Here is a 19,617-nt window from a genome sequence, read left to right on the forward strand (position 1 = left end):
TATCCATCCAGTCTCGAAACACCTTAACTAGAGCACTCTCAACGAACAGCCAACAACATTCACACTTTCCATAATATTGCCATTCTTCAAATAATCATCCTTATGAAATTCTTCAGTATTGAAAACTAATTATAAAACTATACAAAGGGTGGATAATACTTAATAAAATGAATAAACAGCACCAGTTTTATTTCCCCGTGTGTGTTTAATAAAAATGTTTATTTTTCAACACAGGTAAACGATCATGGATACAGAAACAGATAACGACCATCTCTGTGGGTTCGGTAACTTCAAGCCTCGTTGGCTGGAGAGATTTGCTGATCCTAAAGTTTATTTAATAGTGATCTGCGTCATCAGTATAGTTCAAGGTGCGTATTCTTCATATTTTGTTGGTATTATCACTACGCTGGAGAAACGATTTGGATTTGATAGCAAAACCATGGGAGCCTTTATGGCAGCTGAAAATATAGGCCCTGTATTTGGAAGCATACCGATTGCCTATTACAGTCGACACGCCCACAGGCCCCGTATTATAGCTGTTGGAATGATCATCGAGGTTATCAGTTGTTTTTTGACCGCAGTGCCGTATTTCATCTACGGAGCAAATTATGATGCATCCCTTGACCCAACCAATTTTCAGAACAAGTCAGAAAGCAAGCACCAGATGTGTACTGTTCCACGTCAAGACTCTTGTAACGATGATGAAAATGTGTCTCCTGTGCTCCCAGTAGCTTGTATCTTTTTCATCGGTCATATGTTAAATGGAATTGGATCCGTAGCCGTGAATATTGTTGCATTACCGTACTTGGATGACAACGTAAAAAGAAAAGAATCTCCATTGTACCTTGGTAAGTAGGTATGATTTCTCTTCGTAGATGTTAATTGCATGTTTCTGAATTTTGCTGATATCTTTTCATATAAAAATATCAAGTTTACTTTTAAGAGTTTATCAATTTCGCTTTAAATATGTCTGAATTTATGAGATCCCAATATTTTCCATGAATTTCATAATACGTTTTCGTTGAATATTATTGCTGTCTTCATATTAAAATAACCTTTTAATTGTGCGTTATTAAACTCACTTTTATTCCAAGAACATGTATGTATAATATAAACAGAACATTCTTGCTGTATCCATTCCCAGTAGGCAACCATTCGATCCTACTTTTAACTCAGCCAGACCCGCTCTCTGTACCACTGGGGAGATAACTCCAATGATCCATTGTTACGAGGTTTTAGGCCCATCAGCAATTTAGGCCATATTGAGCCGTATATAATGTGTCTTGTAAATTGCGTGTGTTCTGTGGTCGATTTTCAATTTTCTGGACGAAAAACCAGAGTTTCAAGGAGAAAAACGAAAAAACCATGCTACCCTCGCATGAGACCAATTAAATCAGCCACGTTGTAAAAACGGCCCTTAAGAACTTCTCGCATCATTAACGAATTAGAACTCAGGTCTTTTCCTCGTGGTATGTGGAGGATGGTGATTATACCAACAGTGCTACCCACTAGGATCCATATGGCCTTCGATTGCTGATAGATTTTTCTTCTTTTATGCTTTTCTATCGGCTTTTAAAGTAACAGTAGATGCAAACACGCGCTCTCAGAGAGAGAGAGTGAAAATGTTTGTTCCGTGCCACTGACCTGAGTCGTATGCCGACTTCTCTTTCATCCCTGAACCATTGATGCTTCTTCAATGGCATTAGCAAAACTGTACAATGAGACCTCCCTGCTGCTTAGAGAATGGATCAGGATCGAAAGCTTCAATGTCCTGCAATGTTCGAAAGATTATAAGATCATTCGATGAATTTAAACCAAAAACGGTGATTGCTTGTTGAAGAAAGTTGTGGAAAGAAGTCCTCCCCCTAACAACATATCTCTGTTCATTTCACCTCACCTAGGATTCGATTCGCCAATTATTGCAATGTTTTTCTACCTCATTATTCGATGCTTCATAAAGGAACAGCAACTCCATCCCACTAATAATCATCACCATTAAAAATTTGATGAACTTTAATAAATATCTACGGTGGTCAGGTACACATTGTCTAAATTTAAGTTCTAAATGGAGTCGCTGTAAAGTGTTTTTAGCTATTTTGTATTTATAGTTTTCATGAAGTATTTAAATACACGAATTATTTTTCCATAACTTTGAAAACATTACATTAATTGAAATATCTCGTGAGAATATAAGATACTTTATCGAAGGATAATTGTATTGACAAATTTTGTTATCCATGACCATAGAAAAAATCGTAACTTTTTTTGTTTTTAGGTATAATGTTCTCATTACGAATATTTGGTCCGGTGATTGGTTTTTCGCTCTCCTCGATGACCCTGAAATACTACGAAGACCCATTCTGTAAGTAAGAGTCAGTAAATATGTCTGAAAAACCGAACTCTGTTAGATATTAAATATTGAATCTTTGCAATAGTACTGAATATATCTCAGTCTGCTGATTTTGACATAAGTAACACCCTCGTTTATGTGGACAATTTAAAAAAAAACAAAGAACTGTCACATTAGAGCCACCCAAGATGGAACGTAACTCTAAGTGTAAAATATGTTCATAAGTTGCTTGTGTTCTGTGGTCGAGTTGCCTGTTTTGCTGGACGAAATCGAGTTTCTCGGGAAGAGACCTTGCTGCCCATACCTGAAACTGACTAACTCAGCTACGGAATGAGTGTAAAATATGATACTGTATCGCTGGCCAGCTCTGAGAAGGACTTACAAGCATTCATGGATAGAGTTAATAGAATAAGCGAAATATTTGGTCTGACGTTAAACGTCAAGAAAACAAAACTTATGGTGATCAGTAAGAAAGAAGTGCAAAAACAATTGCAATCAACAATGAAGAAGTTGAAAGCTATCGCTATCTTGGATGTTTGCTGAGCGAGGACTGGGACCATTCTATTGAAGTACTCTCAAGAATTGAACAAGCACGTGCAGCCTTCCTTAAAATGAAGAATCTTCTATGCTACAGTGGCCTTATTCTTCATTTAAGAACAAGAATATTGAGGTCTTGTCTTTTCTGTCCTCCTTTATGGAGCTGAGGCCTGGACACTGACAACGAAGACCCAGAATAAGTTTACTTTTGAGATGTGGTGTTACAGACGAATGTTAAGAGTGTCATGGACTGATAAGATAAAAAATAATGAGATTATGAGACGAAATGAAGAACAAGACAAAAATATCGGACACCATTTAGGAGAAGAAACTAAAATATTTAGGTTACGACATTTGATGAGGAATGACAAATATAAGACGTTTCAATTGATGATCCAGGGCAAGATCAATGGAAAAAGAAATCGTGGGAAAAGAAGGAAATCTTGTTAGCAAACCTCAGAGAGTGGTGTGATCAGAGAAACGAGGGTTTGTTTAGGGCTTCTATCTCACATTCATCCATTGCGAAGATGACAGCCAACCTCTGCAAAGAGACGGCACACTGAAGTAGTTTCTTTATCTCCCTCTCAATATGAACCAGGACGATAGTCCTGACTAATTCTACAAACTTCCACATTCCCAGTCTTTCTTTATGTAGTGCAACAGCGTAGAATTTTTATTCTTATTATGAAAGGACTTGTACCTTTCCAAATGAGAAGTATAAAATTTCTTGTAATGATAATAGCATCAAGAAATAAATTACGAGCGGGATTTGATTTAAAGACGTTCTACATCCAAACTTAGTCAGCAACTTTACAAAATATACTTGTATGATAATCGAAAAATTTTCTTTACAAATCGCTGTGCAAGAACTATCGTTACGAAAATATCATTGACTTTAGTGGAGTAATGAATCCTTCATGTGCGCGGAATTTATTTCACTAAGGTCAATACATGAACTGTGACCTTTCTCCTCGTGGCGCGAACAAACACTGGGAAGAATCTTAGTGATCTCAGACAGTTAGAGCTGGTAGCACAGTCGCACCGTCACCGCCCTTCCCACACCGGGTGAAAAAGGTCCGGGTTCGAATCTCGTCAATGACGCAAGGATCTTTCATGGGCCTTTTTTCATTCCGTGGCTACGTTAGTCGGTTTCAGGACGTCGATGACAAGGTTTTTTTGTCCGCCAAAACAAGCGGATCGACAGAGACCATATGAAACTCACGAACCTAATACACTTTGGGTAGTTGCATTAATATTCGGGTGATCCTAGTGTGACTTTGTGTGTTAGTGATCGCAGACAAGATACTGTACATGTGTACATAGTGATCGCTGCTTCCTAGTAGTAAAGTGGCCAGAAATATATAAACAATACGTACACACACTTCCATAAACGCAGCTACGCACATTTCCGGCCATTTTACTGAGTTCTTTATCCTTTCAGTGAACCATGGAGGTGTTAAACTAAACGTTTAGTAGCCGAGCTACGTAAGACATAAGACATGTCCACATATTGTGCTTTAAGAATCTTAAAATGGTAAGAGTTCTATTTATTGTGATGATTTGCAAAATGTTAAATGGTAATTGACAACTGGCAATAAATCATATGGGATGTGTATTGTTCTTTTTTAGATAATCCAGGATATACACCAAAAGATCCTCAATGGATCGGGGCTTGGTGGATGGCATTTCCTCTATTTGGCATCTTAATTGCAATATTCACGATACCGGTGGCGATGTTTCCAAAACAAATGAAATCTTCCTCAAACTCACCTTCCGGGGAATTTAAAAGAAAAAAAGAACCAGACCAAACTTTAAAATGCTCAGGCAAGTTGCTTTCAGGCCACTAAGTGAGTAAACCCAACTGTAAACGTATATTTATTGAATTATCAAAATGAATTGATTTTAATGCTTTATTTTTGTCCACAGATATCCCCAGAGCAGTGAACAAAATTTTGCATAATTCAATAGTCATGCTTCAATGCCTCGGCCTCATCTTCCATGCAAATGCATTAGTAGGTTATTTCACGTTCCTGCCTAAATACTTGGAGACACAATTTCGTTTGTCAGCTTCCACAGCAAACCTTCTCTCAGGTAATGAATCTATTTTTTGTCAATTTATTCTCATATCACTACCTTTCCTTGATTTGTAGATTTAATATTTAAATTGAAGTTCTCTCTTTCTTAATAATTCAATGGCCAGGCAGCCATTGAAATATTAAGAGAAAGAATCCTTATTGCAATTAGATGAGTGAGTACTTTACAGGATTGGGTAATGTTGTAATTTTCCCATCAAGTCCAGAAGCGAGGAACTCACATCAGAATTGAGACACCCCTCATTTTTGAAGGTCCTTAAAGAGTTTAATATTATGGAGAGTGAAGTGATGATGTCCTTTGACGAGGCCTCCCTGTTAACAATTATTCTGACTGAGTCCACCATTACATTTGTTAAGCGGTTGTTGGACAGGGATTCCACGTTGAAGAGCAGGACCTCGTTCTCCATTGACGATATATATCGGGCCTTGAATATTTGTTTGTCTAACTGTGCTATCGAGTATGCCGGTTCTTTATATAAGTAAATTCAGGGCAGTGCTATGTGCGCACCAGTTAGTGCCCACATAGCAAATATTACTATGGTGGCTTTTGAAGAGGACGTATTTGCTGGTTTGCCCGCTACCATCAGACTTTGGCGTAGGTATGTTGACGATGTCTTTGCAATTGTGATTTCCAAATATGCATCCCCTTGCCCCCCGCCCTTTGGCCTTGAAGGGCCCTTCGACGTGGGCACCTGTACGTGGTGAGGGGACCTCCCAGTGACGTTGCTGGACTTCCAGACTAGCATCACTGGGATCCAACGCCCACAGCCTAGGTTCCGGGCTTACATCAATGGAATCCGGCGTGTTTGCCGTGCGCTGCGACCCGTGGAAATTCGGAAAGGGGGATCCTGGTGGTTGAGGGGCCCAGCTTCAATACACCACTTTGGCCCCTGCTTCGACAAGACGGGTGGTCCTGGAAGGCCCGGCTAGGATCAATCGGCTAGTAGGCTCGCCTGCGAGGGTCAATCGTGTCAATGCCACGCCCCTACCCTCATGGTCCAAGGGACACGATTCAGGCTGGCGGCGGTGCGGGTATAGTGTCTGGGTAGCCCTGGCGTCCCTCTGCCGAGCGCATTTATTGTATGCCGGGTAGTGGGCGTCCCTTTGGGCTCCGTGGTGGGTGGGGAGCCCGGGCACTGAACAAATAAAAAATCTCTATGAATCCTGATAAACTTACTCCTTCAGGGGCCCCAACCCGGTCCCTATCTGAAAACTTAAACAGTGAAGCAGATAGCATTAATGCTAAAAAGAGGCAGCGAACCGAATTACCATCAGGGCCAGTCCCAAGGTTCTTAATCATGCATTCTACCAATGAGACACCGATTGGTAAAATGTCGCCCTTTTTTATTCAAAAAGGGTTAGATGGGTTAGCAGGTTCTCCCAAATCAGTTAAGAGGCTCCGTTCTGGAGACCTCTTAATTGAAACTAAAAATGACAGGCAATCCGAACATCTACTCCGAGTAACATCAATCGGAGGAATCTCTATAACAGTGACACCACACAGAACACTCAATTCATCGAGAGGTGTCATTTCGGAGTGGGACCTTCTCGACGTTACCGAGGAGGAAATCTGCTCCGAATTAAAACCACAGGGAGTCATTGCCGTCAAGAGAATCACTGCGCGAAGGGATGGAAAAATTGTTAAAACCAGGAGCGTTATCCTGACTTTTAACTCTCCTAAACCTCCTGACGAGATTAAAGCTGGATACATCAACTGTTCAGTGCGTCCATACGTACCAAACCCTTTACGGTGTTTTAAATGCCAAAAGTATGGACATTCTCAAATGGCCTGCCCTGGAGTCCTTGCATACGCTCGATGCGGTGCAAAGGACCACGAAACAACAGCATGTTCAGCCGCAAAACCCACCGGTATTAACTGTGAAGGCGAACCCCGGCCTATTCACGAGCATGCCAGAGGTGGAAAGAAGAAAAAGAAATTCAACGGCTGAAGGCAGAGCTTAACATATCATACCACGAGGCAAGGAAATCGGTCAAACCCCTGAATATTAACAAACCTACCTACGCCCAGAAGGTAGCAGGGAGATGTTCCGTCGGAACCCAGACGGACATGACCATTCCTCCCAAGGTGTCTTTCACTCCCATCGCGCGGTATCTATTAACTTCTCAAAAACCTGCACAAAAGGACCAATCAGCTGCTACTCCTATATCGGTACCTCCTAATGCTCCACAAATTACAAAGGTAGTTATGAAAGAAAAGAATAAGAAAGGGGATGCCCCCCCTAGTACCCAAGAAAAGATGGATGTCGAGCAGAAGGAGGTACCAGAAGAGTCAGTCTTGGAACTCTTTGCGGAGGAGGAAATGGACACGGGACAGCGTCCTTTCTTCCCCAAAAAAGATAAATCCAAGACTGATAAAAGTAAGCCCTCAGCACCTCGGAAGCCGCCTGATGGACCCACCAAGCCAAAATAATGACTAAATTCCTACAATGGAATTGTCGTGGATTCCGGCGAAATATTGATGACATCAAGGCTCTCCTGCTAAAGCACGAGCCAGTTTGCTTTTGCTTGCAGGACACATACCAGAAGGCAAATGACGATCCCACGATGCATAACACCACAATTTTTCGTAAGGATAGAATTGCGGAAGGCTCTGTACATGGGGGATGGCTATCCTTGTGGGTAACCAGACCCCAGTGCAAACCTTGCTAATTACAACGAGCATAGAGGTTGTTGCAATTCGCCTTTCAGTGGGATTTTTAATAACTGTGTGCTCCATTTATTTGCCACCTGGGACTGACATCACCCAGGCAGACCTTGATGATCTTCTAACGCAGCTGCCTCCCCCTTTCTTACTTCTCGGGGATTTTAACGGACATAGCACCCTGTGGAGTAGTGCTAACATCAACGGAAGGGGACGAGTCATAGAGCGTATGCTCAATGACAATGACCTTTCCCTTCTAAATACTGGAACAAACACCTTCTTCCACATGCCTACCCGTACTTTTTCTGCCATTGATCTCTCTATCTGCTCCCCTTCTCTACTCCCTTCGCTCACCTGGGAAGTGGAGGAGAATCCATACGGAAGTGATCACTTCCCTGTGATAACCTCGTTACACAGTGGGAGACCATGTCTTCCCTTCAGGTTACTTAGATTATGGTTCTCCCGTATATGACTCAGCTAGGAAAAGCACATTAGATCGGCTGAATGTCATCCAGCACAGTGCCCTGAGGACTGCTCTGGGCGCATTCAGGACTTCTCCCATGCAAAGTCTTTATATCGAAGCCCACGAGCCTCCATTACATCTTCGTAGAAAAACATTATTGCTTTTCTATGCTTCTAAGATCCAGAGTCTTCCATCGCACCCCAGTTGGGAGTATCTTTATCACACTCGGTGGGATTCCTTTTATGAGAATAAGCCACATGAAAATCGACCTGCTTCTCTCAGGATCAAAGATCTTATTCTGAGTTGGAACATTGATTTAGCTGATATTTTTCAGAACACAACTGCACCTATTCCACCTTGGACGTATGTTTGTGCCTCACATGACACACATTTTCTCCAGTGGGGGAAGAATGTCATATCTCCCAATAACATGAGACAGTTGCACTCAGCTCATGCTAATCTTAACTCCGATTTCTGTAAAATATATACTGATAGGTCTAAAACTGATAGTATGGTAGGTGCTGCAGCTGTCTTTCCTACATGTACAATTTCAGCCACACTACCTTTATCATGCAGTGTCTTCACTACTGAACTTTATGCCATCAAGTTAGCACTTAGTAAGATTATTGAACTTTGCATCTCACCCGCAATAATTTACACGGATTCCCTCAGTGCTATCAATGCCATAAGGAAGAATTTCTCCTCCTCTTCTCATCCTATATTGAAGGAAATTCATTCCCAACTATTTTCCTGTAGTATGTCCAATCTGTCAATCTGCTTTTGCTGGATCCCTGGCCATTCTGGCATTCCGGGAAATGAAAGTGCAGACTTTGCCGCTAAACATCCTCAACCCACTCTCTCACAACAACCTCAGATTCCATACACTGATTACAAACCTGTTATTCGTAAAGCATGTTACCACAACTGGTCACAGCTATGGAAAAGGAAGACTAACAGCAAACTTTACCAAATAAAACAAGAACCAAAGCTGTGGCTCTCTTGCTTCAGACCAAACAGACGTGAGGAAGTGGTGTTGGCAAGGCTAAGAATTGGAACTACACATCATACCCATCTCCACTTGCTATTGGGAGAAATCCCACCTCAGTGTTCATCCTGTAACAGTCGGCTCACAGTCCGCCATTTTCTGCTTGATTGTCCCTTGCATTCAACCATCTGGTCAAACACTTTTCAATCAATTTCCAGGCTTAACGTATCACCTGATTTATCTCATATCCTAGGAAACAATGCAAATATTGAAGAACTTTTAAGATACTTAAAATGTATTGGCCTATACAACAGCATATAATTTAACAACTATAAAGATTGGGTCATGCAATTAAACGATGAATAGACACAATTTGGCCTCAGATGCCCTTGTGTCTTTAAACCCAATAACAACAACAACAACCTTCAGGTTACCACGGTGAAGATTGATCAGGCTGACTGGACTCCCTTCCAACATCAGGCATTTTTTGATCTTAGCACGGTCAGTCAAGAGCCTATCAATGATGCAGTTAAGTACATCACAGAACATATTGTCCACGCAGCTGCGAATGCTGTTCCAAAAACATCTGCCCGGTTTCCACCATTTCCAAACCTTGGTGGAATTCACAATGCACAGCAACAAAAAAGGCTCAAAACAAAGCATGGGGGATATTTCGCCGATATCCTACCACGAACAACCTTATAGCCTTCAAACGTGCACGAGCCAAAGAACGCTACATCCGTCGTCAGAGCCAAAAGGAATCGTGGATCCGTTTTACATCATCTATTAACCAGTCTACCAACTCTAAGGTAGTCTGGGATAAAATCGGGAAAATGAAGGGAAAATATACATCCCACCCTTCTTCAATCCTAGATTATAATGGATGCGCTATTGCAGATCCAACTGCAATAGCCAATGCTCTTGGGGAAACATTCTCTAACATCTCTGCAACATCTTCGTATTTCCCAGAGTTCCTGGTCCTGAAACATAAACTGGAAAAGCAAGCACTTAATTTTAAGACCAAGGGCCTCTATCCCTACAACGGAGCATTCACTATAGAGGAACTGAAAAGAGCCCTCACTCTTTCCAAAGCAAGTGCTGTTGGACCAGTTGGCGTCCATTACGAAATGATTAAACATCTTTCACCAAAATCTATGGATTGTCTGCTCCTTCTGTATAACAGAATCTTTACTGGAGGGCAGTTTCCGGACTCCTGGCGAAAGGCAATCGTTCTTGCCTTTCCTAAGCCAGGAAAGGATCCAAAAGCCACCACCAATTATCGTCCTATTGCTCTGACTAGCTGTCTGTGCAAAATCCTGGAGAGAATGGTCAATTCTCGTTTAATATGGTATTTAGAATCAAATGACCTTCTCTCCAACATCCAGTCCGGCTTCCGCAGGATCCGGTCCATTTTGGACCATCTTATTAGATTGGAAGCATCCATCCGGGATGCTTTCCTAAAACGCGAACACTTGGTGTCGGTGTTCTTCGACATGGAAAAAAGCGTATGATACAACTTGGAGATTTGGCATTTTAAAAGATTTACATGACCTTGGCCTTAGAGGGCATCTCCCCCTTTTTATTCAAACGTTTTTAGCCAATCGATCTTTCCAAGTTCGTGTGGGATCCTCACTCTCTCGCTCCTTTAGCCAAGAGGAGGGAGTACCACAAGGATCAGTATTAAGTGTCACGCTTTTTGCCATCAAAATAAATTCTATCACAGAACAACTTCCTCCAACTGTAAACAGTGCCCTCTATGTTGATGTCTTTAGCATTTTTTGTCAGTCATGCAACATGAGGGTTATTGAAAGACAACTGCAGAAAGCCATTGATCGACTGAATTCCTGGGCACTTGCTAATGGCTTCAGGTTCTCGCCGGAGAAGAACGTTTGCGTACACTTTTGTCGCAAGCGTAATCTTCATCCTGAACCTGAATTAAGGCTCGGACAAAATGTTATCCCAGTAGTGTCAGACACAAAATTCTTGGGACTTGTGCCCCTCGACGTGGGCACCTGTACGTGGTGAGGGGACCTCCCAGTGACGCTGCTGGACTTCCAGACTAGCATCACAGGGATCCAACGCCCACAGCCTAGGTTCCGGGCTTACATCAATGGAATCCGGCGTGTCTGCCGTGCGCTGCGACCCGTGGAAATTCGGAAAAGGGGATCCTGGTGGTTGAGGGGCCCAGCTTCAATACACCACTTTGCCCCTGCTTCGACAAGACGGGTGGTCCTGGAAGGCCCGGCTAGGATCAATCGGCTAGTAGGTTCGCCTGCGAGGGTCAACCGTGTCAAAGCCATGCCCCTACCCTCATGGTCCGAGGGACAGGATTCAGGCTGGCGGCGGTGCGGGTATGGTGTCTGGGTAGCCCTGGCGTCCCACTCCCGAGCGCATTTATTGCATGCCGGGTAGTGGGCGTCCCTTTGGGCTCCGTGGTGGATGGGGAGCCCGGGCACTGAACCACTTAAAAAAACTCATGAATCCTGATAAACTTACTTCTTCAGGGGCCCCAACCCGGTCCCTATCTGAAAACATAGACGGAGAGGCAGATAATACTATTGCAACAAAGAGACAGCGAACTGAAACACCATCATCAGGGCCGGTCCCAAGATTTCTAATCATGCATTCCACCACTGAAAAACCGATTGGAAAAATGTCACCCTTCTTCATACAGAAAGGGTTAGATGGGTTAGCAGGTTCTCCCAAATCAGTTAAGAGGCTCCGTTCTGGAGACCTTTTAATTGAAACTAAAAATGACAGGCAATCTGAACATCTCCTCCGAACAACATCAATTGGAGGAATCCCTATAACAGTGACACCACACAGAACACTCAATTCATCGAGAGGTGTCATTTCGGAGTGGGACCTTCTCGACGTATACGAGGAGGAAATCTGCTCCGAATTAAAACCACAGGGAGTCATTGCCGTCAAGAGAATCACTGCGCGAAGGGATGGAAAAATTGTTAAAACCAGGAGCGTTATCCTGACTTTTAACACTCCTAAACCTCCTGATGAGATTAAAGCTGGATACATCAACTGTTCAGTGCGTCCATACATTCCGAACCCTTTACGGTGTTTCAAATGCCAGAAGTATGGACATTCTCAAATGGCCTGCCGTGGAGTCCTTGCATGCGCTCGATGCGGTGCAAAGGACCATGAAACAACAGCATGTTCAGCCCCAAAACCCACCTGTATTAACTGTGAGGGAGAACACCCGGCCTACTCAAGAGCATGCCAGAGGTGGAAAGAAGAAAAAGAAATACAACGGCTGAAGGCAGAGCTAAACATTTCGTACCAGGAGGCAAGGAAAGCGGTGAAACCGCTCAACATCAACAAGCCTACCTACGCCCAGAAGGTAGCAGGGAGGTGTTCCATCGGAACACAGACGGACATGTCCATCCCTCCAAAGGAATCTTTCACTCCCATCGCGCGTTATCTGTTAAGTCCGCAAAAACCTGCACAGAAGGACCAATCAACTGCCACTCCTGTATCGGTACCTCCTAATGCTCCTAAAGTAACAAAGGCAATCACCAAAGAAAAAAATAAGAAAGGTGAAGGACCTCCTACTTCCCAAGAAAACATGGAGGTCGAACAGAAGGAGGTACCCGAAGAGTCAGTCTTGGAACTCTTTGCGGAGGAGGAAATGGACACGGGACAGCGTCCATTCTTCCCCAAAAAAGATAAATCCAAGACTGACAAAAGTAAGCCCTCAGCACCTCGGAAGCCGCCTGATGGACCCACCAAGCCAAAATAATGGCTAAATTCCTACAATGGAATTGTCGTGGATTCCGGCGAAATATAGATGACATCAAGGCCCTCCTGCAAAAGCACGAGCCAGTTTGCTTTTGCTTGCTGGAGACATATCTAAAGGCAAATGATGATCCCACCATGCACAACATCACAGTTTTTCGAAAGGATAGAATTGCGGATGGCTCTGTACATGGGGGAGTGGCTATCCTGGTGGGTAACCAGACCCCAGTGCAGCCCTTGCTAATTACAACCAGCATAGAGGCTGTTGCAATTCGCCTTTCAGTGGGATTCTTATTAACTGTATGCTCTATTTATTTGCCACCTGGGACTGACATCTCCCAGGCAGACCTTGATGATCTTCTAACGCAGCTGCCTCCCCCTTTCTTACTTCTTGGGGATTTTAATGGACATAACACCCTGTGGGGTAGTGCTAACATCAATGGAAGGGGACGAGTCATAGAGCATATGCTCAATGACAATGACCTTTCCCTTCTAAATACTGGAACAAACACCTTTTTCCACATGCCTACCCGTACTTTTTCTGCCATTGATCTCTCTATCTGCTCCCCTTCTCTACTCCCTTCACTCACCTGGGAAGTGGAGGAGAATCCATACGGTAGTGATCACTTCCCCGTGATAACCTTGCTACACAGTGGGAGACCATGTCTTCCCTTCAGGCTACCGCGGTGGAAGATTGATGAGGCTGACTGGACTGCCTTCCAACATCAGGCAAATTTTGATCTTAGTACAGTCAGTCAAGAGCCTATCAATGATGCAGTTAAGTACATCACAGAAACTGTTGTCCAAGCAGCTGCTAATGCTGTCCCAAAAACATCAGCCCGGTTTCCACCATTTCCTAAACCTTGGTGGAATTCACAATGCACAGCAGCAAAAAAGGCTCAAAACAAAGCGTGGGGGATATTTCGCCGATATCCTACCACGAACAACCTTATAGCCTTCAAACGTGCACGAGCCAAAGCACGCTACATCCGTCGTCAGAGTCAAAAGGAATCGTGGATCCGTTTTACATCATCTGTTAACCAGTCTACCAACTCTAAGGTAGTCTGGGATAAAATCCGGAAAATGAAGGGAAAATATACCTCCCAACCTTCTGCAATCCTAGATTATAATGGATGCGCTATTGCAGATCCAACTGCAATAGCCAATGCTCTTGGGGAAACATTCTCTAACATCTCTGCAACATCTTCGTATTCCCCAGAGTTCCTGGTCCTGAAATATAAAATCGAAAAACAGGCACTTAACTTTAAAACTAAGGGCATTTATCCCTACAACGGGGATTTCACTATTCTGGAATTGAAAAGAGCCCTCGCTCTTTCCAAAGCAAGTGCCGTTGGACCAGATGGCATCCATTATGAAATGATTAAGCATCTTTCACCAAAATCTATGGATTGTCTGCTCCTTCTGTATAACAGAATCTTTACTGAAGGGCAGTTTCCGGACTCCTGGCGAAAGGCAATCGTTCTTGCCTTTCCTAAGCCAGGAAAGGATCCAAAGGTCACCACCAATTATCGTCCTATTGCTCTGACTAGCTGTCTGTGCAAAATCCTGGAGAGAATGGTTAATTCCCGTTTAATATGGTACTTAGAATCAAACGACCTTCTCTCCAGAATCCAGTGCGGCTTCCGAAGGAACCGGTCCACTTTGGACCATCTTATTAGATTGGAAGCATCCATCCGGGATGCTTTCCTAAAACGCGAACACTTGGTGTCGGTGTTCTTTGACATGGAGAAAGCGTATGACACAACTTGGAGATTTGGCATTTTAAAAGATTTACATAGCCTAGGCCTAAGAGGGCATCTGCCCTTTTTTATTCAAAATTTTTTAGCCAATCGATCTTTCCAAGTTCGTATGGGATCCTCACTCTCTCGCTCCTTTCGCCAAGAGGAGGGAGTACCACAAGGATCAGTCTTAAGTGTCACGCTTTTTGCCATCAAAGTCAATTCCATCATAGAACAACTTCCTCCAACTGTAAACAGTGCCCTCTTTGTTGATGACTTTAGCATTTTTTGTCAGTCGTGCAACATGAGGGTTATTGAAAGACAACTGCAGAAAGCCATTGATAATCTGAATGTCTGGGCACTTGCCAATGGCTTCAGGTTCTCGCCGGAGAAGACCGTTTGCGTACACTTTTGTCGCAAGCGTAGTCTTCATCCTGAACCTGAATTAAGGCTCGGAGAAAATGTTATTCCAGTAGTGTCAGACACAAAATTCTTGGGACTTGTGTTTGATAAAAAGTTGACCTTTCTCGAACATATTCGTCAACTTCGTACAAAATGCACGAGGGGTCTCAATATTCTCCGCTCTCTCTCCTCAACGCGTTGGGGAGCAGATCGATGCACCCTACTACGGCTTTACCGTGCACTTGTACGCCCCAAATTAGACTACGGGTCCCAGGTATACTCCTCAGCTAGAGATAGTGTCCTCCGATGGCTGGACCCTGTCCACCATCAGGCTCTCCGTATCGCTACTGGAGCTTTTCGAACATCTCCTGTCCAGAGCTTATACGTCGAAGCAAACGAACCATCGTTATCCCTTCGACGTAAGCAGTTGTCTTTAAACTATGCTTTAAAGTTGAAATCCCTGCCAGACCATCCTACGTGGGCATCCGTTTTCGAGCCACGTTGGGAAAACTTGTATAATACCCGTCAGACTGCCAACCGACCTTTTGGTATTCGTGTCCAAGAGCTAATCAGAGAGTTTAACATCATGGTAGACAAGGTGGCAGAAACACCAAAAGAATCTCTTCCACCCTGGCATGCTCATCCCCCACCATGCGACTTTTCCCTTAAGAAATGGGTAAAGTCTGAAACCTCGTCATCTGTCTACCAGAAGCTCTACTCTGCACACCAAGCTGAGCACTCAGACTTCCTGTCCGTTTACACAGACGGCTCGAAGTCTGAATCGTGCGTAGGATCTGCTGCTGTCTTTCCAGACACTATAATATCTCAGCAGATTCCTCCTGAATCCAGCATATACACTGCAGAGCTGTATGCTATAGAGCTAGCCTTGGATCACATTCGAACTTGTCAATTCCAAAGGTCAATAATATATTCTGACTCTTCCAGTGTACTACAGGCTTTATTATCTCTGAGACACAATTCTCATCCAGTTCTTTGTCGGGTTCAGCAGAAGATACATTCTCTTCATGAATACAAGTTTGATATCCGCTTCTGCTGGATTCCTAGCCACATTGGGATAAAAGGAAATGATTTGGCTGACGCTGCAGCCAAATCAGCAACACCCACTCATAATTGTTGCCTGTCAGTCCCCTATACAGACTACAGGCAAATAATACGTAACAAGAAATATTCCCATTGGCAAGAACTGTGGCACAGACAGAGAACAAATAAATTATACCAAATAAAGCCTGTAATAGAAATATGGCAGTCTAGTCTGCGCAGGAATCGGAGCGAGGAAGTTGTTCTTGCCCGACTCCGCATAGGACACAGTCATTTGACACATTCTTTTCTGCTGAGGGCGGATGACCCTCCTATGTGCGAGTCTTGAGACACCGTTTTAACTATAAAGCATATTTTAATAGATTGCGTTCATTTTACCCATGTTCGCAATATATATTTTACCGCTTTTACTCATTCGACTGAGCCTTATACACTCAGTCAGATTTTATCAGACAACGACCACGTGTCGGCAGTTTTTAAATTTTTAAAAGCTACTAATATATATACCCACATTTATAAATAACAATTTGACGAGGTAACCTTTTTAAAGGTTACCAGAATTTATCTTTATTGATATTTTAATCGTTTCATGGCGCAGTAAAACCTTAGCTGTTTTTGCGCCAATAAACACAAAATCAATCAATCAATCAACTTGGGACTTGTGTTCGATAAAAAGTTGACCTTTCTCGAACATATTCATCAACTTCGTACAAAATGCACGAGGGGACTCAATATTCTCCGCTCTCTCTCCTCAACGCGTTGGGGAGCAGATCGATGCACCCTACTACGGCTTTACCGTGCACTTGTACCATCCAAATTAGACTACGGGTCCCAGGTATACTCCTGAGCTAGAGATAGTGTCCTCCGATGGCTGGACCCTGTCCACCATCAGGCTATCCGTATCGCTACTGGAGCTTTTCGAACATCTCCTGTCCAGAGCTTATACGTCGAAGCAAATGAACCATCGTTATCCCTTCGACGTAAGCAGTTGTCTTTAAACTATGCTTTAAAGTTGAAATCCCTGCCAGACCATCCTACGTGGGCATCCGTTTTTGAGCCACGTTGGGAAAACTTGTACGATACCCGTCAGACTGCCAACCGACCTTTTGGTATTCGTGTCCAAGAGCTACTAAGAGAGTTTAACATCATGGTAGACAAGGTTGCACAAACACAAAAAGAGACTCTTCCACCCTGGCATGCTCATACTCCATCGTGCAACTTCTCCCTTAAGAAATGGGTAAAATCTGAAACCTCGTCATCTCTCTACCAGAAGCTCTACTCTGCACACCAAGCTGAGTATTCAGACTTCCTGCCCGTTTACACAGACGGCTCGAAGTCTGAATCGTGCGTAGGATCTGCTGCTGTGTTTCCGGACACTATAATATCTCAGCAGATTCCTCCTGAATCCAGCACATACACTGCAGAGCTGTATGCTATAGAGCTAGCCTTGGATCACATTCGAACTTGTCAATTACAAAGGTCAATAATATATTCTGACTCGTTTAGTGTATTACAGGCTTTATTATCTCTGAGACACAATTCTCATCCAGTTCTTTTTCGAGTTCAGCAGAAGATATATTCTCTTCATGAATACAAGTTTGATATCCGCTTCTGCTGGATTCCTAGCCACATTGGGATAAAGGGAAATGATTTGGCTGACGCTGCAGCCAAATCAGCAACACCCACTCATAATTGTTGCTTGTAAGTCCCCTATACAGACTACAGGCAAATAATACGCAACAAGATTTATTCCCAATGGCAAGAACTATGGCACAGACAGAGAACAAATAAATTATATTAAATAAAGCCTGTAATTGAACCGTGGCAGTCTAGTCTGCGCAGGAATCGGAGCGAGGAAGTTGTTCTTGCCCGACTCCGCATAGGACACAGTCATTTGACACATTCTTTTCTGCTGAGGGTGGATGACCCTCCTATGTGCGAGTCTTGCGACACCGTTTTATCTGTAAAGCATATTTTAATAGATTGCGTTCATTATACCCATGTTCGCAATATACATTTTACCGCTTTTACTCATCTGACTGAGCCTTATACACTCAGTCAGATTTTATCAGACAACGACCATGTGTCGGCAGTTTTTAAATTTTTAAAAGCTATTAATATATACCCACGTATATAAATAACAATTTGACGAGGTAACCTTTTTAAAGGTTACCAGAATTTATCTTTATTGTTATTTTAGTCGTTTCTTGGCGCAGTATGACCATAGTTGTTTTTGCGCCAATAAACTCAAAATCAAACTCAAACTCAAACCTTGAAGGGCGCATACAAGTACTGTTAAATTTCTCGCGTTATACAATAAAAGTATTTGTTAAGTTTAGGTCAGTTAAAACGTTGAATAATGCCTCAGAAGCACTAACAATTAAATAGAATGGAAATTTTAACCTTTTCAGGTTCGGGTAGCATGTTTTGTATGCTTGTGGGTGCTTTCATTGGTGGTGTTGTGATTAGAAGGTATAAACCAAGACCTCGTTATATAGCTGGATATATCTTGTTCCAGGAAACCCTCATCGCTGTTAGACTGCTGATTACCATGTTCATGGAGTGCCCTTCGTTAAGCTTACCTGCAACAACGTACTCAGACATTGGGTAAATATTAATTCTTAATAATATAATCTATTACGTACATCTTTTTTTTTTAATTTCCTTTTTAAACTCTTTTATTATTTAAGATAATTTATGAAAAATGTGTATGCGTATTAGCGATAAATACTTTAAATGTTCCCCTCGATGTGGGCACCTGTACGTGGTGAGGGGACCTCCCAGTGACGCTGCTGGACTTCCAGACTAGCATCACTGGGATCTAACGCCCATACCTTGGTTCCAGGGTTACATCTTTGGAATCCGCCGTGTGCAGCCGTGCGCCGCAACCCGTGGATTTCGGAAAGGGGGGGTCCTGGTGGTTGAGCGGCCCAGCCTTAATACACCACTTTGGCCTCTGCTTCGACAAGACGGGAGGTCCCGGACCGGCCCGACTGGGATCAATCGGCGGGTGGTATTTTACTGCTAGGGTCAACTGCGTTCCAATAAGTCTCCCTCCCTCTGGTCCTGGGACGGGATAAAGCCGTATTGGTAACGTGGGTATGGTGCTCCTAAGCGAACTCGGCGTCCCATTCGTGTACGCAGTACCTGCTAGTTCACGAGTGGGCGTCCCTCGTAGGGCTCCGTGGTGGGTGAGGTACTTAGGCATCAGACACTTTCTCTTTACTCTCATGAGTAATTTAAATCCCTCTTTTTCTGGGGCCCCAACAAGGCCCCTACCTAATCGATCGTCGGAAGAAAGTGAGAGCAATTCAGCTAAAAGAGCCAGAACTGAGGAGAAAACACCATCTGTGACACCGCTTTTCCTCATTCTCCATTCCACCGGAGAGCAGTCAATAGGGAAAATGTCACCTTTCTTTATCCAGAAAGGATTAGAAGGGAGGGCAGGTTCACCCAAATCCCTAAAACGGCTGCGTTCTGGAGATATTCTTATTGAAGCATCCAACATAAATCAAGCAGAAAAAATTTTGAAAGCCACATCTATAGGGGGAATACCCATTATCGTAACCCCTCACAA

The 19,617-nt window shown here is 43.3% G+C and overlaps 1 protein-coding gene across 1 annotated transcript in view; it reads left to right on the forward strand.

Moving 5' to 3' along the window:
* The first annotated feature begins 244 nt into the window (after nt 1-244).
* LOC150077195 (solute carrier organic anion transporter family member 74D-like) overlaps nt 245-19,617 on the forward strand; it is a 45,413-nt gene continuing 26,040 nt past the window's right edge. Inside the window, exons 1-5 of the mRNA XM_090385810.1 lie at nt 245-848; nt 2,276-2,362; nt 4,517-4,711; nt 4,814-4,978; nt 18,452-18,647. Coding sequence (XP_090241936.1) covers nt 245-848; nt 2,276-2,362; nt 4,517-4,711; nt 4,814-4,978; nt 18,452-18,647 — 1,247 coding nt within the window. The remainder of the gene's footprint in view (nt 849-2,275; nt 2,363-4,516; nt 4,712-4,813; nt 4,979-18,451; nt 18,648-19,617) is intronic.

This window comes from Mastigoproctus giganteus, chromosome 12 (genome assembly GCF_048544385.1).
Source record: "Mastigoproctus giganteus isolate SK-2022 chromosome 12, ASM4854438v1, whole genome shotgun sequence".
In the NCBI taxonomy this organism is placed as follows: Eukaryota; Metazoa; Arthropoda; class Arachnida; order Uropygi; family Thelyphonidae; genus Mastigoproctus; species Mastigoproctus giganteus.